Below are 24,282 nucleotides of genomic sequence, written 5' to 3'. Positions count from 1 at the left end.
ACGAAGGAATGAGGAATCAGAAAAAAATGACGAGATAACTTATATAGTTTGGCAGGTCACAGTCACAATTACAAAAGCCACAAGCCACTAGTAAAAATTACCACTCGTCTAAAATTATTAATTTTTCAGAACTTGGCAATTTTCCCATAAGATAGTCATATTGCCCATAAGAAAATAAATGTTCGGAAAATGTCAACAATCAAGTAACTCGTGATAAAATTATCAATTATATTCAATAGTACACAAATTATTATCCCCTGTCGCACTAAGTGTCCGTCACTCATCATACTGATTTTTAAAAATTGCGAGCAATTAGCTGAGTTTATAAATGACTCATATAGATAGCCGGGAAATTACTGATTTTAGTTTATAATAGTTAAGTTTAAAATAGTTAATATTTAATGAGTGACACCAGGGGATTACCCATTTATTTCATGTGAAATCCCAACATTAGGGTTTTTTTTCCTTCGGGAAAAAAACTCTATTATTTCCAACTCCCCATGAAATAAATAATACTAATATTTACAATATATCAATATAAAAGAATTCTTTCTGAATACAAAGATCGATCATAAGGTTATTTGAATTAATTTCTCGATTGTAATTTTAAATATCCTAGTTACTATCTAAAAAATAAAATCTATAAAATTAAGAAATTAGTTTTTTTATCTAATGTCAGTCTTAATATATAATGTATTATTATTAAAATAATCATTTCAGGCAAAAACTCTCACATGTTTTATCCAAAGTATTTTTATTAAAAAATTAAACATTCAACTTTACGTACATCGAAGGTTAACATTTATGTCACATGATCGTGCGATGGCCGTGTTTCAATGTGGGTAGTGAAAAACATGCATAATATATATAACCTGTCGTGTGTTAGCGATAAGAGTTATCCTCCAATTTTAGTAATAAAGTATGAGAATAAAGAATTATTTATTTTTAACGTGTTTTACTTCATTTTTGATTTATGATTTTTTAAAGTTAACTTTTATTTTTTTTTTTAATGTTAACTTTTATCATTATGTGCAATGATGAAAATATCCTTATTTAATAATCAAATTAATTCAATCATGAAATTTTTTTTATTAATTTTATTTAAATCTTAAAAATAATAGGAAGATTATGACGTACAAAAAAATGAAGAAGCTACAGTAAATAAAAAAAATGAAAGATTGCAGATAGTTTGTAGAGTAAATGCATCTATTTAATAATTTTATAAAAAAAAAAAGAAATTTTAACTTTTGTTTGAATTTTTAAACTAAAGGATAAAAGAAACTGAAAAGAAAACAATAGAAAAAGATACAGAAAAGAGAAATAAGTGATTTAATTGTGATAATTTATTTGAAATATTGATTAAATCATCACCGACTGATTATTAATGAATATGAAAAAATAATTAAAATTAAAATCCTTTATATCCAATCTTTTATAATTAAAAAATAAACATCTTATGCTTTTACAATTTTATTCTTACAATAATAAGTTAAAAACAAAAGGATATAAAGTGGATGGAAAAAAAATTTTGACTATTTTAGCGGGAGGGGACGACTGGGGACGTGTTCTTGAAGATTTTGAATGGATTTAATCTACATACTGTACGACTGTACGTGTATTTTATTAACATGACAACATCATGATGAAACGATTGAAACGTCGCAATATGCAAATCAACTGCGCTACAATGTCGTACTCCAGATGTTCATCTTAACATTTTGCGCTTTTTTTATTAAAAATGTTCACAGGGGGGGCAGCATAATTTTGAAAAAAAAACGCGATAAAAGAAATACAATATAATAAAAGACACTTATTTCACTTTGTGAAATTATTATTATAACGTTTATAGGAAAAACCTGCTTGGAATCCCAAAAAAAGTGAATTTTTAAACATAATTTTTAATGAATCAATAAAGAAACATGATTTTTCAACTTACTTGTATAAAAAGAATTAGTAGACAATTGGATTTAAATAATTTTAAATAAAATTATTGATAGAATAATTAATCCTATTGATGAATAATTAAAAAATATCCAATCTTTTTATTAACGAAACCACATCTTTACATATCTCGACAATCTGAAATCCAAATACATCTTATTCCCGATCCGTCCAGATATTAAATTCCCTTAGTTTTATGCCTTATATTAAGTTATAATGTTTTAGATTGGTTAACAGAAGTGTTGAAAATTGAATTAGAATTTATTGTTGATATGTCCAAAAATAATTACGGTATTGATTGATAATTTCGGTTAATATTCGTTATACAACTATAATACCTTTTTTTATGATAGTCCAACATTTTACAAAATTCTCGTTTAAGCATGCTAGTAAGATTTCAAAATAAAAAAATAATAAATAAAATATTCTTCGAACGAATTTTTTAAATGTTCGATTCATATAATTTTACATTTATACTGTATATATTATTTTAAATTAAAATTGAATTGAATTGTGACTATATTAAAAACATTCACATTCAAATAAATTGATACTTTTTGTTTCCGGAAACAGAATCTTTACAAATAATAATTATATAAACATGTATAATTTATTAATTTTATCATAAGATTACAAGGAATTAAGCTACCAATTATACTGTTATACTATAACTTATAAATAAATAATATTTAATTCACTAAATCATCAACCTTAACTTTCATCGTCAATATCTATAGTACCTCATAATTGTATTGAATTAGACACTTCCAAGTCGATTAATTGAGAGTCACAAACTATTGAAACAATAAAGTTAATAATTATTTTTAAAGTTTTAAAGTAAAATAAAAATTTGAAAAATAGAAAATACCTTCATTATTAACATATGAAGTAATAATGGATGAATTAACGGGTTTTGATAATAAATTACTAAATGTAAACGCTCTACTGGTATATACAGCATCAGAATTCTTTTCATACGAAGTTGAGATGTTTGGTATTTCTTTATCAGCTTCTTCAAATGCTGCTTTGATTTCGTTTCCTTTATAACCGTATTCTTCGTTATTATCTTTATTACCTACAATAGAATCGTACCAAAAAAAAAATATATTAAATAATTCTTTGGTTGTTGGTCTTTCATTTGGATTAGCATCCATGCATTTATAAGCTAATTTTTTATAATATTCAGGAGTTCCTTTTCCAAATTCTGGTCTGAGTCCATTACATATGGCTAATGCTAAATTTAAATCATATTTTTTATTGTAAAAAGGTGGTTTTCCTGATGATAATTCAGCCATAATTACACCTAGACTATAAATATCGGATGATGATGTATATGGTTCTCCGTTTAAGACTTCTGGTGCAATATATGACATTACCCCATATACTACTTTATCATCTGATTTTTGTTCATCTGCTGGTCCAGATAATCCAAAGTCTGAAATAAAAGTACTACCAGTTTGTAAAATATTCCCACTATGAAAATCTTTATGACAATATCCTAATTTATGTAAATTTCGTAGGTCCATGAGTATACCAGTTAAATATTTAATTTTATCTTCCCACATAATGTTGTTAAAGTTATTTGAAAGAATACTTCTCAAATTTCCTTCATCAGCAAATATTATAATCATCATAAATTCTTTAGTTTCTGGGTCTTTAGTAAATCCATAAAATTGTAATCCACTTTTATTAGCAATTTCCCAATGTATTTTAAGCTATATTTTAATAAATTTAAAATAAAATAATTTAATATTTAAACACTAAAATGAAATTAATTAAATAAGATACAAAATAGTATATAAACGTACTTCATTTAAATATTTATCTGACATATTCTGTGATCCATTTAACCTTTTCAAAGCGACTTTTATTATAGGATTAGGATTAAACTTTTTCCAACTTCCATCATCATTTTTACGATACTTTGATCTACCATCAATCCAAGTTGCAGAGTATACTTTGGCAAATCCACCTTCACCAATTTCTTTTATATCTGTAAATCTATCAAATGGTACCCATTCAAGAAAACCATAACCATATTTTTCGCCCCATCCAGCTGGCTTGCACATTGTATATCTTATAAACTTATCAATATCAGAATTTCCACTGGTCCATCCTTCTATTATTCTAAATGGATCACATTCTTTACACCATAATTCTTCAATAAAGGGTTTATTACAATATGAACAATTTGTGTGATTAAAATGTCCACCTGAGATATTTAATTTACTAAATTCGGTTTCCATTATTAGGTTATTTTCGTAATATAAATATAAAAAAAAGATTTTTTTTTTTTTGAACGGGAAAAAAAATTTTTTTTATAGAGTTACTAAAAAAAGGATATTTAAATCGGAAATTTACTCCGATCATTGTTAATTTGTTTTCGGGCCGTATTTTTTCCGATTCATTGATCTGCATTACCGCCCTTAATATTTCGAGAGTCGAGACATGTCCCAAAATTCTTAGTTATAATTGAATATAAAATTATTTATAATTTTAAACTAGTTTATATTAGTTTATTGATGAAAGTAACAGTCGATTATAAAATTAAATTAAATTTGAAATAAAATAATAAAATTTCAGACAACCTAGTAACCAATTTTCCCGTTTCATTTCTAATTTAAACCTAATTTTCTTGTTGTGCATTTATGAATATTGTAAATTTGAAATAAGAATATTTAATTATTATATTAACATATTTTATGAAAGAAAATAAAAATTACATAATAATTAAAAAATGAATTATCAAATTTATACGGGATGTCTAAACCTAAGTTTTACATTTTGTTTTACATGTTTATAAAAAATCACTATTATGATTATGTCAATATCATCATAATTTAAGCATTGGTTCTTTTGCTCCTTTGTTATTTTTTTTTTATTAAAACTTTGTACTCTTAATCCTATAACAAAAATGTCTATTGGAACAATATATTGTCAACATTTTTCTTTTAATAATCAAAATTTTTGCTAATCACTTGATTATTTTTTTTTGTTTTATATCGTCTAATCAAATGATTTTTTATTTCTGTCCGCATAATAGACTTCTAAATTAATCATCACTTTACTTTAAATGGTAAAGTACAGATAGTAATAATGTGATGGGACGATACTTAGTAATTGATTTTTGACATTTTATAAGGAATCAATAACAATGGAAACAAGTTTCAAGAAACAAAATAGAAAAAAAAAAGAAAGTCAAACTTTTGATAGAAGAATTTCCAACAATTGAAACAAATGAAAAATTTCTTTGCCTTCATTATACAATAATTATTTATGTCCTTTATTTCAAGAAGAGGAAGAGAATATTTACACACCACAGTTTAACAATATTACGTATAAAAAAATAAACGAAATGTTGATAGAAAATTATTATTTTAACATACATATTTCGAATGATATTATATGTATGATATAAAAAAATAGTTCACATTTGGTTTATGAAAAGAAATTTTTAAAACTTTTAGTTTGTTGTTGGTGATAGCGTACTATGTATTATGATGATTTTTAGTAATCACCACAGTCCACACAGTTACATAGTTATTAATAAGCCCACATTATTTGCATTTGCGTAGAATGTCAGGGTTACTTATTCGATCTTTCAAAAGAAATTGCGTTATATTGATAAAATATCTCATAATAGTTTTATTCCTTGAGGTAAATTTAAAGTTTTGTGTTTTGTGTATGGTTTTATTATTAGCATTATTCACGATTTATTATCTTACTTTTCTTTAGTTTAATTTTATCCGATTAACTTGGATGAAACACAATATGATCGTAATAAATGCAAAAGAAAATTATTAATAAGCTTCACAGTATTTTCGTTATGAGAGATTAAGTAGATGTACTGCCATAATAATAAAACAAACTAATTGGAAACAATGTTATTAAAATGGAACGAAAGATAAAAATAACTGAAATTAAAACATGAAAAGATAAAAAAAAAACTATAAATATTATCAGACAAAAAAAGTTTATGTTATTAAAGAGACAGATGGTCTTACATTACAGTCTTTTCTGGTCTTTGTGGTTATTTGTCACGTGATACAAAACGTCTTTTGAAATATAGGACCAACCTTTTAAGGCTGGTGGTTTTCAAATTCTTTTTAATAATTATTTTTTTTTTTATTTCCTAAAGAAAATATTCTTATTGTCAAAATAGATTAAATGTACTCTTCCTTTTTGCTCTTGCAATAACTTATTCGGATCAGCGTATAAATGATTCTATAGGATTCTTTTGAGAAAAGTAATAAATGTGTAGATCATTCCTTTTTTGGCGTAATTCTCGATCTCTTGAGTCTTGACTCTTGTTACCTATTATTGGCTTCGGTAAACTGGAAACTTCGGGCGAAACATACATTTAGGTATTCAAGAATAAGTGACAGGGTCATTCCTTTTTTGGACAATGCCAGACGTAATTCTGGTCTCTTGTTACCTATTTATATATTGCTTGGCTTCGGTAAACAGGGAACTTCGGCGAAACATACATGAATAAATGACAGAAATAATCATAAACAAAAAGTTATCATTGAATGAATGTTCATGAATATAAAGATTTTTTTTTGTTTTATTTAAATTTGTTCATTAAACATTACGTTATTCACCTTTTTATAAATAATCCCTAAAATTTTGTAAAGAAATACTTATAAAAATCACAAATGATATGTTTTTCCCATACAAAATAAATTATAAAAGTAATATGAAAAAATCCTATGCCCGTGCAACATAAGTTTACACCGTAATTAAGTTTATTAGTTAATTAATTCTAAGTTTGCAGCGTAGCGATAAATTCGTTATACTACAAAAAGATTTAATTGTTATGAAAATATTTTTTATGCTTTACATTCTTTAATTTTCACTTGAATTAAAATTTTGATTAATTATATATCATTTTTTTTTTCAAAATATTTATTATATGAATTTTTTCCCATCAGTTATACTTTGCATACTTCAATTACTTCATATACTTCTTCATATTTTTCAATCACGTTACCACATTGGGTTGACTTCCCTTTTATTCTTTCAAACTTTATACCATATATCTTAAATATTGATGGGTTAAATTATAGTACATATAACGTTAGGATTAGAAATCGAAAAAATATTGACATCAATTGTATTTTTCATTTTTTAATTTAATCATTTACAAAAAAATAAATTATTTAATTAATAGAGTTATATGAAAGCTAGCGATATAAAATTTTAAATATGTGATTTTTAGTGTTCATTTTATCACACATTAAAATTTTGAGTAATATTATATTTTGTATGTTTTTGAGCAATTTTGTCCAAGTAGTGTATGTTTCTCTAGTATGTAATAAAATAAAATAAATAAAATAAAATAAAATAAAAAATAGATGAATTAAATAATTAATTTGGGTGTCAAATATAACTAAGATATTTTAATTTCAACCCTTGTCACATGTATATTAGGTTTCAAATTTTTGGTATGAGTTTAATGCCTGGAATCCTGCTGGATTGATCATTGTTCTAGTCCTCTTTAGGATGCTGTTTCGTTTTGAGGAATGGACTCAAAATTTTCTACAATAATTTTCTACACTTTTTAAGCAGACATCTAAACCGTCCTGATGACTAACGAAAAACAAAGTATCCGGCTTGTTCTCTTTAATAGTCTTCCACGACTTGGCATAAGCAACCCCACAATGTTGCTTATGCCAGCGAGCTTTAACCTGTGAAAGACACCAGTAATTCTAGTGAGATCATTATTCATTAAAGCAGTTTGAAACTCCAGGAACTTTTGCTTGATATCTTTTCTTATTAATTGCAGTCCTCGAGTTTCCAATGACCAGGATACCAACGGGTATAAATATCTCAAAGCTTATACGTTCAATTTATGAACGAAATCGTTAATTCTTCTCCAGATTACGATAAATATTTACATACTCACTTACCTGTTTAATACTTAATTTTTGAAAAAAAGCTAAAATAATAATTGAACATGTTAATTATTTTTTTATTTTTTTTTTTGAAAAATAGAATTAAAAAAATATACATATCTAATGCGAAGTTTCGATCAGCTTTGCTGTGTATATAAAAATTAATTACTTTGCGAAAGATCTCTTTGGATTATAAATATCTATCCAAGGATAACGATTCCCCGTTTTGCTTTGAAAAATTGAAAAAAAAACCGTGCTGGTCAAGGTAAAACAATTTTAGATGAAATTTATCAAAAAAAAAAATGAATGAATGAATGAATAATAAATGTTTATTTTATTTTACTTTTTTTTTTTTGTTTTTTGGTGTTTTAATTCGTGGTAAATTCACAGATCATGTGTAGCACATATTTTACATTATATGATGATTTTTCACATATTCTATTATAAAGTTACATCCCAATTTTTTTTTATTATATTGTCTACGGTGATAAAAAAAATTTCTTAATTAAAAAAGATCCTAAGGCTAGTTTCAAGAATTTTTATTAGTAAAAAATCAAAAATTTAATTAAAATGAGAGAAGTTCTGTTATTCAATTTATTAATCAATTTTTGAAGAGAAATTCTTGCGACTCAAAAAAAAAAAAAACTCTGTAAAACGAGGTAAAATAATCTTTTGTAGCTGAAAAAATTTAAAATTTAAAAGTAATACCATTTATATCAGATTTTGTAGGTTTATACTTTTTTATACTTTTTCTATACCGATGGAATAATTGAATCGGCGTATACACAATACCGATGAGATAAAATGTAAAACTTGATCAATCAGCTAAAAAAATATGCTTTGTCAAACTTATAAATCTAAATCATCTTTACTAAGAATTATTTTTTGATTGTGTAATAAAAAATTGTTTACCAAGGTTTGAAATATTTGCCTGTTTCTGTTCTTATAAAAGCGCCTGAGAATTCAGTTTCTGAAAGCCAATTTTTTTGCAGTAATAAAAGTTGTATGCGTTATTACTCTGTTACAAAAAGCATTTACGAATGTATGTGGTAATTTTATCAAATGATTGATCGAAATTCGATCACGTTAATTGGTCACATGTAACCGATCATGTGATTAATCAATTATTTTAGAATTTTTTTTTTTTTTTTTTGGTATAACGCGTTTTACTTAAGCGTATTAGAGCAGTAGTATATAATAAATACCTTTTATCTACCAAAACCACTATATTTTCTACTAAGAAATTTATAATTTAATATTCCCTATCTCTTATAAAAAGGAGCTTAACAACTGTCATTATTAAGTATACCAAGATCTACAATGATGTAAAAAATAAATTATTTGTCCTTATTATTTTCTCTAAAAGTTTTGTTATTTTGTGTTCTAGTATGTTGTTGATTTTCTCTAACGTCTCATATTCTATGATCATTTGTTCCAATTTGCTTTCTTCCGTTTCCTTACCTATTTTCCCGTTCGTTTCTCTTTTTTTGATTTTAATTTCTTTTATTTCACTAATACGTTTTTTCTTTTCTTCGTCGTGTATCCTTATAATTATCGTCCACATTTCCTCTCTATCTATATGTTGTTCGTTTATTTCCAAAAGTCTATCGTCTACTCTTTCTGCAATTATTTTCCAGTCTTCAGATTCTAATTTAACATTTTTTGGTTCAGCTTTCGTTTTCTTGAAAAATTCATTTCTATTTAATCCTAATTTTTCTTTGATTTCAAATTTAATTGTTAGTGCTTTATGGTCAGTCTTGAAATCTTCTATTTCTAATATTTCATGACTTATAATTTTTCCTAGAATGCCTTCGCTCGCGAAAATATAATCTATTCTGGACGATGTTTCTCCACTCTTCCAGGTATCTAGTATATCTTTCCCTGCTAAACATTCGTGAACATCTTGTAAATCATGATTTTGGATTGTCGTTGATATCGGTTTTTGTTTTTTCTAGTTCTTCGCTGATTCGTTGAAGTCTCCCAGAATTATCGTCTCTTGATCCATTTTTAGTGCCTCGTTAATCCAACTTGCTATTTTCTTTTCTATGTTCTTCGTTGCTTCTTTGTCATTATTTGGGTTGTATACACCTATAATTTTAATTCCTTTTGTTTTCCTTTGAATAATATATCGACTTTGATCACGTGACCATATATACGTCGGTGATAGGGTGTCCAGGATTTGACGTCGTGATGGCCCAAAAATCAGGCGTGAAAAATCACAAAAATCGTGAAAATCGTGATCCATAATTTCAGCCAGAATTACCATAATTTCAGCCAGAATTAACATAATTCCGATTATGAAAAACTTTTTAATAATTTATATCCTATACAAATTTTATTTATTTATTTACAATTAAGTAATAAATTTATACATTTATATTATTCATAAATCATCAATTCATTATTATAATCATCATTATTACTAAGATTAAAATAAAGAAAATTAAGCATTTGAATATTTTCTTCTTTAAGCGCTACTCTTCTATCTGATAAAATGCTTTTATAACTAGAAAAACTACGTTCAATATCTACACCAGATACTGGCAACCATATATATATTAAAGCCAGTGAACTAAGTTCTGGTAATATATGTCTTTTACCTCGCCAATACAAATCCAAATCATCAAACTCTTCAATAGATTCATTAAGTCCACAGTAAATAGCCCATTCTTGTATTAAAGTATCAGTAGGAAGATAAAATTCTTTGATAATTCTATAATTTTCCATATTATGATTAGATGAATTAGATTGAATAAATCTTGGATCAAAACATTGTATTGCTTTGAAAAATAATAAAGCTGGATGATGAGATATATGTTTCTCACATTTTTCATTTGCCAATATAAAAGCTCTAGAAAATAATGAAACAAAAGATGCAATATCTTGATTTTCTTCATTTAATAATTGGAATATTTCATTTGAAATTGGAGGATTCCTGGTTCCTGATGATAAAAAAGCTTGAAGAGATACTATTCGTGAATAAACAAATGGAGCTATAGCCTTGTTTCTTATTTTAAAGAATTCCAAATCATTGATTAATCTAAATAAATAAAGTATTATATTAGTAATATTATTATAAAATTATTAAATCCATTAAATTCACTTACCTTTTGCTATTATATGTAATAAAATATATAAATATTTTAACACAAAAAACATGGCTTCTGTTTTGACAAAATGTGTAAAGATCTCGAACAGCTTTTGAATCATGATTAATAGAATATTCTGCAGTAACAAAAGTTATTAAATGAGAATATAAAGGTTTAATCCAACATAAAAATAAAAACCATGAATTCCACCTTGTTTTTCCCTATAAAAAAAGAAAATTCGGAATCTGTCCTGAAAAGTATGGAAAATGTCCGGAAAATTTCCGTGCGTCCGGAAAACATTCAGAAACGGTCACGTTTTGGAACACTTTCCGGACGCACAAATTCCAGACATTTTCTTGACACTCCAGAATTTGTCCAGAATTTGTCCAGAATCGAGCATCCAGAAAATGTTCCAAAACATGACCGTTTCCGAATGTTTTCCGGACGCACGGAAAATTTCCGGACATTTTCCATACTTTTCAGGACAAATTCCGAATTTTCTTTTTTTATAGGGTTTACTGGTAGGGGTGCTAAAGTAGGTGATTCAATACCATTTTGTAATAAATGCTCCTTCCATCAAATTTTTCTTTGTGAATTATAAGTAAATATCGATTTAAAATTCATAATTAATTTGTCAACCAATTCAAACTTTTGAAAGTTCACCCATGCTTCACCAATTAAATTAAGGATATGCGCTAAGCAACAATTGTGTTTTAAATTTGGTAAAAAGGGAGATAAATTTGAATACGCCAATTTCATGTATGAAGCGTTATCAGAAATAAAAAAAATAATATTTTCATAAGAAATATTATAAAAATGAATTGTATTCATAACAAATTGTGAAATAGATGAAGCGTTAACATTAGACAAAAATTCTGTTTTAGCTAATTTAGTTTTATTATCAAAACTAAATAATATACTAACAGCATGCCGGCCACAACGATCTGTTGTTTCATCAATTGTCAAACAAATAATTTTATTGATGACATCATTTTTCAATTTTTGGAGCGCTATTTCATATGATAATGGAAGATATTTCTCACGAAGTTGATTTGCTCCAGTAATTAAGCCCGCTATAAACAAAAATATATTAATAAATAAAAATAAAAAAGGCAAATTTGAAATTGAAATATCAGAAAATACATACCATTTTTACAATGATTTAATAAAAATGGTTTTAATTTCTCAATTTTTTCCAAAGGAATGTCTGCATAAGTAAATGCTTCCACTATCTCTTTATTAATTTTTTCTCATTCATTTAGTGTATTTTCAAAAGAAGGTAAAGTTCTTTGGATTAACAAATTAGAATTATTCTTGTTTTTATTATTAAGGTGTTTTAATGTTTTAATATGTTTATCTACAGAGTTCTTTCTTTCATGATCAATTTCTACATTGCAAAATCGACACCATAGTTTGTTTTCTTGTACGATATAGTTTTCACGATACTCGGCACTTTGAGACAAACGTATGTGAGGCGCGACCATTTTATTAAAAATGACTAAGCGAAAAAAAAGAGATTATCAATGGTTATTGTCGGCGATACATTCACGATTTCACGTGACTTATAGTGTCTAAATAGCCAATCATATTTGAGTATCGCGAAAATCGCAAAATTTTGGCCAAAATCGCAGTATCGCAAAAATCGCAAAATTTTGGCCAAAATCGTTATAAAATCATGATCGTCAAATCCTGGACACCCTAACTGGTGCATTATCATCTTGGAAATATGCTCTAATTCTGTTTTCAACTCATCAATAAAAGGCAGATTATTTTTGAAATCTCAATATATACAGAACCCGTTATTTTGCCAGAAACTTGAATTAAAGTCCGGTCCTTAAAATTATATAAAATAATGTATGTAATTTTTTTATAGAACTTTTCATATAATTTACATAAAAAACATCTCCTTTCACTGCTGCTGCACAAAAAATAACAATTCTGAAGGTATGATAAAATTAAGATACTAAAAAATTAACTCAATTATGGTTAAAAAATATTTATTATGAATTCAAATGTCATAATTTTATTAGAAATGAACAAGTTTAAAATAAATCACATTTCATATATTTTACATTTTATAGTCTTAACTCCCTTTAAACATGAACTAATTTTAGCTGATCTGGTCGTTCAACAAATTTTCAATCCGGTTAAACAGATATCCGGCGGATCAACAAGATTGCAGTTTACCGGTTCAGACCACTAATTTAGAATACTTGACCGAATTTGTCCGAATTGTAAATGTTAAAAATAATAAATAAATTTTATATATGGCACAAGCATCATTTAATAGTAAATTAAATGCAATAGCAGAAAAACTTTAAAATAGCGGATTCTGTTATGTTGATCATCCCGTTTGTATTGTTATGCCAGCAGTTCTTGAATGCTTATAAAAATAAGCGTATATGTATATGGTAAGCAGAAGGAATAACAAATAAAATAAATGTTAATAAATGTTAACAAACGCGTAGTGAAATAAATTATATAAAAACACTAATAAGTATATCACTGTCGATCAATTTACGAAGGTGACACGAATAAATAAATGTAAATTCAATCAAATGCGAATACGGTAATGCACACACTAGCATATACACTCAGACGCAATTATTGAACAAAACTCTAAAATAATAACTTCTTTTAATAAATGCTTTATTAAATTTTAGACACATTATCTGTTTTTACATTGACTTGGAACACATATATTTATAACAATAAAATCTATGCTAATCATGTTTAATATATTGTATAAATGCTACATGTTTAATAAGTGTTATATATTAAATATATTAAATATGTGCTATATGTTCATGTTGCATATGTTAAACATATCGTAACATTCGTAACATGATCGTCGGTCACATGATCATTCTATTAACAGTCTGTGTGCATATCACTTACGTAACTTGTTAAACCAACTTTGTCAATAAATGGAAATGTGTTTGTTTCAGCATTACTTTTTTTCACAATTCCTTTTGTTTCTTTACAAAAATGCAACAAGAGTTATTTTTACCGGTTTTGAATAATCTTGAAAAATTATTTTTGTCAAAAAAGGATTATGATGTTATTATAAAAGCTGGAGAAGATAATGATCAAAAAGAAATTTACGCTCATTCAAACATTCTTCGCTGTCAATCAGATTATTTTGATACAGCTTTTTCTTCTAATTGGGCTGAAAAAAAGGATGGAAAGTATATTTTTAAGAAACCAAATATTTCGTCACATATTTTTGAAATTATTATAAGGTATTGAAAATTTTAATTAAAATTAAAAACATTATTATTTATTGATAATCTAAAATCTTATTTAAAAACGAAATCTAGATATTTATATTGTGGTCAATTAGATTTAAATGTCAAAAATGGGCCAGATACCTTAAAATTGTTAGTCGCTACAGAGGAACTTGGGTTGAATATACTTGGCGAATATATCCAAGAATTTTTAATTAAAAATCAAAAAAAATTTTTACAAAATGATCCTATTGGAATTCTTGAAGTTGCTTTTCAATATGAAACTTTTACAACGTTGAGAGATTATGGCCTAGAAGCAATCTGTCAAGAACCAAACATTTTATTTGGAACTGACAAAATAATATCACTGCCTGGACAAATCTTGGAATCATTACTTAAACGAGACGACCTTGTACTAGATGAAATTGAAGTATGGAATAATTTGATCAGATGGGCTCATGCACAACAACCTACCGTTAACAAGGATCCTTCCGAATGGACTAAAGATGAATTAACTTTAATGGAGAGGACGCTATTGAGATTTATCCCATTAATTAGATTTCATGATATTACCTCTGAAGAATATTATGACAAAGTAGTACCATATGATGATTTGCTACCAAAAAAACTAAAAAACGAGATCTTGAAGTTTTACTTGGTTCCACATGCAAAACAGATAGGATCTCTACCATCAAGAATTGCTGTTAATACTATTGATTCTGCTCTTATAAATTCAAAACATTTAGCATTATTTGCAGGTTGGATAGACAAAAAAGACAAATCTTTGAAAATGATTCCTTATCAATTCAATCTTATCTTTCGTGCTAGTAGAGATGGCAATACAGCAGCACCATTTCATAATAAATGTGATAACAAAGGAGCAACTATTATAATTATTAAAATTAAGGGAACTAATCAAATAGTTGGTGGATATAATCCGCTTGATTGGGAAGGGAATGCTATCTACAAAAATACTCAAGATAGTTTCATATTTATTTTTAACGATTATAGAAATATTAATACGGGTAAAATTGGAAGAGTAACTGATGCTTCTCATGCTTTGATATGTAATCCTTATTGGGGACCAGTTTTCGGGCTTAACTGTTGTGATATGGCAATGTACCCTGACAACAAAAATAATGAGTGGAGTTCTAATCCAAAATCCTATCCTAATCTCAATATTCCAGGGAGTTTTGAAATCGATGATTATGAAGCTTTTCAGGTGGTTAAAAAATAGATTTTAACATGTCAAAAAGGACAAGCAAGTTTTTTCCATTTAAAATTAACAGTAATACTAATATCATAGTATAATAAAAGCAAAACATTAAATTAAAGGAATTAAAAAAAAATGTAACATATTGATTTTTGTTATCATGTTAATTCTAAATATTTTATCTGACAAACTGTTAACCAGCTAAATATTTTTTTTTTTCGTTGAAGTTATTTGCATAAGAATGCTAATTCAGAGTGAAATAATTTTTTATTTTTAATAGTACAGTATGACGAACATTTATCTAATTATTGCTTTAACTGCGATCACTTTAACAAAAATAGGAAATAATATTGCACTGATAAATACTAAATTTAATACAAATATTGGTTTTCGAAATTTCGAATATGAAAACAAATTTGTAAGTTGAGTGTATTAAGTCCATTCGAAGTTTTGGACTCTAAAAATATATAATAAATGAAGCAGAACGCTTGATAGGCGTAAATTATCTACAAGCACGTGATATAGTATATAACGTGATTAATCGATTTTGTTATCAGTTATTGTCACGAAAAAGCAGTCAAATTTGATGAACATCACTTACGTAATCCAACTTTGTCAATAAATGGAAATGTGTTTGTTTCAACATTACTTTCTTTCACAATTCCTTTTGTTTCTTTACAAAAATGCAACAAGAGTTATTTTTACCGGTTTCGAATAATTTTGAAAAATTATTTTTGTCAAAAAAGGATTATGATGTTATTATAAAAGCTGGAGAAGATAATGATCAAAGAGAAATTTACGCTCATTCAAACATTCTTCGCTGTCAATCAGATTATTTTGATACAGCTTTTTCTTCTAATTGGGCTGAAAAAAAGGATGGAAAGTATTTTTTTAAGAAACCAAATATTTTGCCACATATTTTTGAAATTATTATAAGGTATTGAAATTTTTAATTAAAAATTAAAGAAATTTTTTGTTTATTAGTAATCTAAAATCTTATTTAAAATCGAAATCTAGATATTTATATTGTGGTCAATTAGACTTAAATGTCAAAAATGGGCCAGATACCTTAAAATTGTTAGTTGCTACAGAGGAACTTGGTTTGAATATACTCAGCGAATATATCCAAGAATTTTTAATTAAACAAAATGATCCTATTGGAATTCTTGAAGTAGCTTTTCAACATGAAAATTTTACAACGTTGAGAGGTTATGGCCTAGAAGCGATCTGCCAAGATCCATACATTTTATTTGGAACTGACAAAATATTATCATTGCCTGCACAGATATTGGAATCATTACTTAAACGAGACGACCTTGTACTAGATGAAATTGAAGTATGGAATAATTTGATCAGATGGGCTCATGCACAACAACCTACCGTTAATAAGGATCCTTCAGAATGGACTAAAGATGAACTAACTTTAATGGAGAGGACACTATTGAGATTTATCCCATTAATTAGATTTCACGATATAACCTCTGAAGAATATTATGACAAAGTAGTACCATATGATGATTTGCTACCAAAAAAACTAAAAAACGAGATCTTGAAGTTTTACTTGGTTCCGCAAGCAAAACAGATAGGATCTCTACCATCAAGAATTGCTGTTAGTACTATTGATTCTGTTCTTATAAATTCAAAACATTTAGCATTATTTGCAGGTTGGATAGACAAAAAAGACAAATCTTTGAAAATGATTCCTTATGAATTTAATCTTATCCTTCGTGCTAGTAGAGATGGCAATACAGCAGCAGCATTTCATAATAAATGTAATAACAAAGGAGCAACTATTATAGTTATTAAAATTAAGGGAACTAATCAAATAGTCGGTGGATATAATCCGCTTGATTGGGAAGGGAATGCTATCTACAAAAATACCCAAGATAGTTTTATATTTATTTTTAACGATTATAGAGATATTAATACGGGTAAAATTGGAAGAGTAATTGATGCTTCTCATGCTTTGGTATGTAATAATCAATACGGGCCAATTTTCGGGACTGGCCATGATATAATAATGTATAATAATAATAATAAATGGAATTCCAATCCAGGTTCCTATCCTAATCTCAATATTCCAGAGAGTTTTGAAATCGATGATTATGAAGCATTTCAGGTGGTTAAAAAATAGGTTTTAATATGTTAAAAAGAACAAGCAAGTTTTTTCCCATAAAAATTAACAGTATGTACTGATATCATAGTCATAGTATAATAAAGGCAAGACATTAAATTAAAGGAATTAAATAAAATGTATTGTTAATTCTAAATATTTTTTATCTAACAAACTGTTCATTAGTAACCAGCTAAATATTTTTTTTTTTTTCGTTGAAGTTATTTGCATAAGAATGCTAATTCAGAGTAAATAAATTTTTTATAGTATGACGAACATTTATCTAATTATTGCTTTAACTGCGATCACTTTAACAAAAATAGGAAATAATATTGCAAAGATAAATACTAAATTTAATACATATATTGGTTTCGAAATTTCGAATATGAAAACAAAATTGTAAGTTGAGTGTATTAAGTCCATTCGAAGTTTTGAACTCAAAAATATATAATAAATGAAGCAGAGCGCGTAAATTATCTATAAGCACGTGATACAGTATATAACGTGATTAATCGATTTTGTTATTGTCACGAAAAAGCGGTCAAATTTGATGAACATCACTTACGTAAACCAACTTTGTCAATAAATGGAAATGTGTTTGTTTCAGCATTACTTTCTTTCACAATTCCTTTTGTTTCATTACAAAAATGCAACAAGAGTTATTTTTACCAGTTTCGAATAATTTTGAAAAATTATTTTTGTCAAAAAAGGATTATGATGTTATTATAAAAGCTGGAGAAGATAATGATCAAAGAGAAATTTACGCTCATTCAAACATTCTTCGCTGTCAATCAGATTATTTTGATACAGCTTTTTCTTCTAATCAGGCTGAAAAAAAAGATGGAAAGTATTTTTTTAAGAAACCAAATATTTTGCCACATATTTTTGAAATTATTATAAGGTATTGAAAATTTTAATTAAAAATTAAAAAAAATTTTTGTTTATTGGTAATCTAAAATCTTATTTAAAATCGAAATCTAGATATTTATATTGTGGTCAATTAGACTTAAATTTCAAAAATGGGTCAGATACTTTAAAATTGTTAGTCGCTACAGAGGAACTTGGTTTGAATATACTCAGCGAATATATCCAAGAATTTTTAATTAAAAACCAAAAAAAATTCTTACAAAATGATCCTATTGGAATTCTTGAAGTTGCTTTTCAACATGAAACTTATGCAACGTTGAGAGATTATGGCATAGAAGCAATCTGTCAAGAACCAAACATTTTATTTGGAATTGACAAAATAATATCACTGCCTGCACAGATATTGGAATCATTACTTAAACGAGACGACCTTGTACTAGATGAAATTGAAGTATGGAATAATTTGATCAGATGGGCTCATGCACAACAACCTACCGTTAATAAGGATCCTTCCGAATGGACTAAAGATGAATTAACTTTAATGGAGAGGACGCTATTGAGATTTATCCCATTAATTAGATTTCATGATATTACCTCTGAAGAATATTATGACAAAGTAGTACCATATGAGGATTTGCTACCAAAAAAACTAAAAAACGAAATTTTGAAGTTTTACCTGGTTTCACAAGAAAAACAGATAGGATCTCTACCGTCAAGAAATGTTATTGATTCTGCTCTTATAAATTCAAAACATTTAGCATTATTTGCAGGTTGGATAGACAAAAAAGACAAATCTTTGAAAATGATTCCTTATGAATTTAATCTTATCTTTCGTGCTAGTAGAGATGGCAATACAGCAGCAGCATTTCATAATAAATGTAATAACAAAAGAGCAACTATTATAGTTATTAAAATTAAGGGAACTAATCAAATAGTTGGTGGATATAATCCGCTTGATTGGGAAGGGGGTGGTATCATCAAAGATACTCAAGATAGTTTTATATTTAACTTTACCGATTTTAGAGATATTAATACGGGTAAAATTGGAAGAGTAACTAGCGCTTCTTATGCTTTGATATGTAATCATCAATGGGGGCCAATTTTCGGAAATGGACATGATTTATCAATGTACCCTGACAACCAAAATAATAAATGGTATTCTAATCCAATGACCTATCCTAATCTCAATATTCCAAGGAATTTTGAAATCGATGATTATGAAGCTTATCAGGTGGTTAAAAAATAGACTTTAATATGTTAAAAATAACAAGCTCCATTGAAATTAACAGTAAATACTTATATCATGTTATAATAAAGGCAAGACATTAAATTAAAGGAATTAAAAAAAAATGTAACATATTGATTTTTTTATTTTTTTTTATTTTATTTAATGAACGCTTACTGATGTTCATTCTTATTTTTTGTAGTTTGTTTTTTTGTTAATTCTAAATATTTTATCTGACCAACTGTTAACCAGCTAAATATTTTTTTTCGTTGAAGTTATCTAATTATTGCTTTAACTGCTATTACTTTAACAAAAAAGGAAATAATATTGCACTGATAAATACTAAATTCAATATACATACAGTATCATGTTGGTTTTCGAAATTGTAAATTGGGTGTATTAAGTAGTCCATTCGAAGTTTTGGACTCAAAAATATAAAATTTATTTATTTATAGGCGCTAAATTGGTATAATTATCTACAAGCACGTGATACAGTATATAACGTGATTAATCTATTTTTTTATTGTCACGAAAAAGCTGTAGATCTGGATAATATAAGTCAAATTTGATGAACATCACTTACGTAACGTGTGAAACCAATTAATCAATAAAAAGGAAACGTGTTAAACGCGTTTATGATTACAAAATCAATTTCTTTACGCGATTTCTTCGTACCTTTTTACAAAAATGCCAAAAATGCAACAAGAGTTATTTTTACCGATTTTGAGTAATCTTGAAAAATTATTTGAGTCAAAAAAGGATTATGATGTTATTATAAAAGCTGGAGATGATGATGATCAAAAAGAAATTTACGCTCATTCAAACATTCTTAGCTGTCAATCAGATTATTTTGATACAGCTTTTTCTTCTAACTGGGCTGAAAAAATAGATGGAAAGTACGTTTTTAACAAACCAAATATTTCGCCACATATTTTTGAAATTATTATAAGGTATTGAAAATTTTAATTAAAAAAATTAAAAAAAATTTTTTTTTTATTTATAATCTAAAATCTTATTTAAAATCGAAATCTAGATATTTATATTGTGGTCAATTAGATTTAAATGTCAACAATGGGCCAGATATCTCAAAATTATTAGTCGCTACAGGGGAACTTGGGTTGGATACACTTGGCGAATATATCCAAGAATTTTTAATTAAACAAAATGATCCTATTGGAATTCTTGAAGTAGCTTTTCAACATGAAAATTTTACAACGTTGAGAGGTTATGGCCTAGAAGCGATCTGCAAAGATCCATACATTTTATTTGGAACTGACAAAATATTATCATTGCCTGCACAGATATTGGAATCATTACTTAAACGAGACGATCTTGTACTAGATGAAATTGAAGTATGGAATAATTTGATCAGATGGGCTCATGCACAACAACCTACCGTTAATAAGGATCCTTCCGAATGGACTAAAGATGAATTAACTTTAATGGAGAGGACGCTATTGAGATTTATCCCATTAATTAGATTTCATGATATTACCTCTGAAGAATATTATGACAAAGTAGTACCATATGATGATTTGCTACCAAAAAAACTAAAAAACGAGATCTTGAAGTTTTATTTGGTTCCACATGCAAAACAGATAGGATCTCTACCATCAAGAATTGCTGTTAATACTATTGATTCTGTTCTTATAAATTCAAAACATTTAGCATTATTTGCAGGTTGGATAGACAAAAAAGACACATCTTTGAAAATAAATCCTTATGAATTTAATCTTATCTTTCGTGCTAGTAGAGATGGCAATACAGCAGCAGCATTTCATAATAAATGTAATAACAAAGGAGCAACTATTATAGTTATTAAAATTAAGGGAACTAATAAAATAGTTGGTGGATATAATCCGCTTGATTGGGAAGGGAGTGGTATCTTCAAAGATACTCAAGATAGTTTTGTATATATCTTTAACGATTATAGAGATATTAATAGGGGTAAAATTGGAAGAGTAACCGATGCTTCTCATGCTTTGATATGTAATCATCAATGGGGACCAATTTTCGGGTATAACTATGATATAGCAATGTACCCTGACAGCCAAAATAACAAATGGTATTCTAAACCAAATTCCTATCCTAATATCAATATTCCAGGGAGTTTTGAAATCGATGATTATGAAGCTTTTCAGGTGGTTAAAAAATAGATTTTAATATGTTAGAAAGAACAAGCAAGTTTTTTTCCATTAGAATTAACAGTATGTACTGATATCATAGTATAATAAAGGCAAGACATTAAAATAAAGAAATTAAAACGTAACATATTGATTTTTGTTTTCTTGTTGCATTATCCATAATAACGATATAACGTGTAAAACGGGTTAAATAACCGATAAATACGCCTATTATTAAGGCAAACTTTTATTTATGTAGAGACTAACTATTTAAGGAATTATATGATCTACAAATTATAGAAAAGTGGAAACGTTTTGCTTAAAAACAAAGAAAAAACAAAACCAAAATAAAGAATGAATTGATAATAAATTGAACTAGGAATAATGATGTAATTTAATTAATATGTTTCGGTAATTCACACTCTAATATACTGTAGATATTTTTTTCAAATGAAATAATTCCTGACCCCTGAACCCTAACATTTTCTACCGAAATAACATCTTACGAAATCTAAAACGAATGATTAATTGAAATTAGATATTTCTTATTGATTTGGTTACATTAATTTTTAATAATCATTATTAGTACACTAAAACCTTCCAGAATTCACAAATCATGCCACGCAAATTAATTACAACTTACTATAAATTTTTACATATTCATCAGGTACCAGGACCAACCGTTTCTCTAAGACCTTGTAAGATGTCATAAATTAAACCGACGTCATAATGTTCGCCTTTAGCATAAAAAGTTGGTTGTCCACTAGATATTTCCAAAAATAATACGCCAGGGCTTTGCGAACAATCATTTGCGAATATCCGGTAAAATTTTTGCAAGGGTTTCTTAAGTTTTTGATAATCGAAGGAAGCGACCTTAAAAATGAGGGAAGAATATAGAAAGAAATTAGTATCTAACATTAAAAATAAAAGAAATTGATAAATCTAATTAGAAAATTTATTAAAGATACGTGAAATTTCAAACAAATTTCAAAGATTTCAATTTCGTTTCACAACACATTATTAAATCGAATACCTGATTGTACCTATCTGACGAATAATATCCTATCTGACGAATGGCACCTTATTTCATATCATCCGTAATTTCTTTTATTTTCTTTTGCACATTCAATTACTGATTTTTTCCGACGGGTTTTCTGATTATGACATCACTTTAGTTTTCACGCTTTGAGATACCGTTTACTGCGATGTCTCGTACGAATCATTGCTCGTTTTATTAGACATCAAATTTCCCTGAACCACTCTTTTATAATCCCTAAATTGTAAAAATAGAAGATAATTTCTTCGTAAAAACGTTTTATAATTGTTTGTGTTATATATAAATTTGAATTCTCCGATATTAAATGCGTAATTATATAAATTTTATACTTACAATTCGAAACCCAATGTAAATTCAAGGATTTATCACAACGACCGTCAATAGAAATCACCCAATTAACTCAACCGTGTGAAATATTCATCCAAACAAATTTCTATTGTATCTAAAAAGAAATTTTTATTAAAAAAATGCCTTGAATTGACAAAAATAGATTCTGGTTTATTTTTTAAAAGAACACATAATTACCTAACGTTGTATTGTTTCCAAGTACAAACATAATTTCATTCCCCACCTTTCTTTCCAAAACAAGGATGTCAATTCTGACCAAAAGTAGACTTTTCTATTGACATGTTTTTAAAAAAATAATTGACCCGATAAAGTATTTTTGATGGGCTATCACTTGATAATCACTACGCGATAGAAGAAAAGTGTTAGAAACGTGAATTCAAAACAAATTATCATATGATGAATTTCTTTTTCTTAAAGATGTTTCACACGTTCAAAACTTACTATTAAAATAAAATTGAGACCGAATTAAATTATTCGAAATTGTTTTTACACAATTTTTTCTATCCCTGAATTCATGAATTTTTTTTTTATTTTTTTTTAAAAAAAAATAATATTTTAGCCATATGCAATACAACTTGTTAAATTATGAATAATAACGTGTAAATATTTCGTGGCTACCATTTAATAGAAGCGAAAGAAAATATTAAATGTTCGTTACCTTTATTATCCGAGAAAAAAGACTTGCTATGATACTCAAAATGATAATATAACCACTATAACCTTTCGTACACTATAACCGTTCGAATAAAACCTTGACGATAAGAAAATTGCCGAAAATTTTGACTTTCAAAATTATTGTCAGGAGACCACTTTAGACCGGAAAAAAAAAAGAATTATGAAGAAAAGATAAATAAACAAATTACACTAAATTCATTGAAAGTATACCTTTGTCTTTGTATATTGAAATACGTAATCACGTAGTAAGACAGGGGAACAAACAAATATTACTCTAACTAGTCATATAAAGTTAAATTCAAAGGCATTGATTGTCCAATACAATTTTACGTGTCAGCAGTGTCACGTATGTACTGTAGCTATACAAAGAGATAATTACATATAAGGCTTTAATAAAAAGCTTTCAGATGTTCGTGCCACAAAAAAAAAATTCATAAAATCATTTCTATTTAAAGACATAAATGAATGAAAAAAAAATTAAAGTTAAATTAAAAGAAAGACAAATGC

General features: G+C 27.0%; 2 protein-coding genes across 2 annotated transcripts; both read right to left on the bottom strand.

Annotated features, from left to right (window-relative positions):
* Positions 1 to 2,682: 2,682 nt before the first annotated feature.
* OCT59_029115 (uncharacterized protein) lies at positions 2,683 to 4,187 on the bottom strand (the record flags this gene model as incomplete). The annotated part of the gene is made up of 4 exons (XM_066141618.1): positions 2,683 to 2,735; positions 2,810 to 3,016; positions 3,476 to 3,656; positions 3,750 to 4,187. The coding sequence occupies 4 exons, from the start codon at positions 4,185 to 4,187 to the stop codon at positions 2,683 to 2,685; spliced, it is 879 nt and encodes a 292-aa protein (XP_065994488.1).
* Positions 4,188 to 22,358: 18,171 nt separating this feature from the next.
* Positions 22,359 to 23,308, bottom strand: OCT59_029114 (uncharacterized protein; the record flags this gene model as incomplete). Its single annotated transcript, XM_066141610.1, has 5 exons — positions 22,359 to 22,568; positions 22,729 to 22,738; positions 22,912 to 22,968; positions 23,158 to 23,194; positions 23,278 to 23,308. The coding sequence occupies 5 exons, from the start codon at positions 23,306 to 23,308 to the stop codon at positions 22,359 to 22,361; spliced, it is 345 nt and encodes a 114-aa protein (XP_065994487.1).
* Positions 23,309 to 24,282: the final 974 nt, after the last annotated feature.

This window comes from Rhizophagus irregularis, chromosome 9, assembly GCF_026210795.1.
Source record: "Rhizophagus irregularis chromosome 9, complete sequence".
Classification (NCBI taxonomy): domain Eukaryota; kingdom Fungi; phylum Glomeromycota; class Glomeromycetes; order Glomerales; family Glomeraceae; genus Rhizophagus; species Rhizophagus irregularis.
Note: the sequence above shows the minus strand (reverse complement) of the source record. Positions and strands in the feature narration are given on the sequence as shown.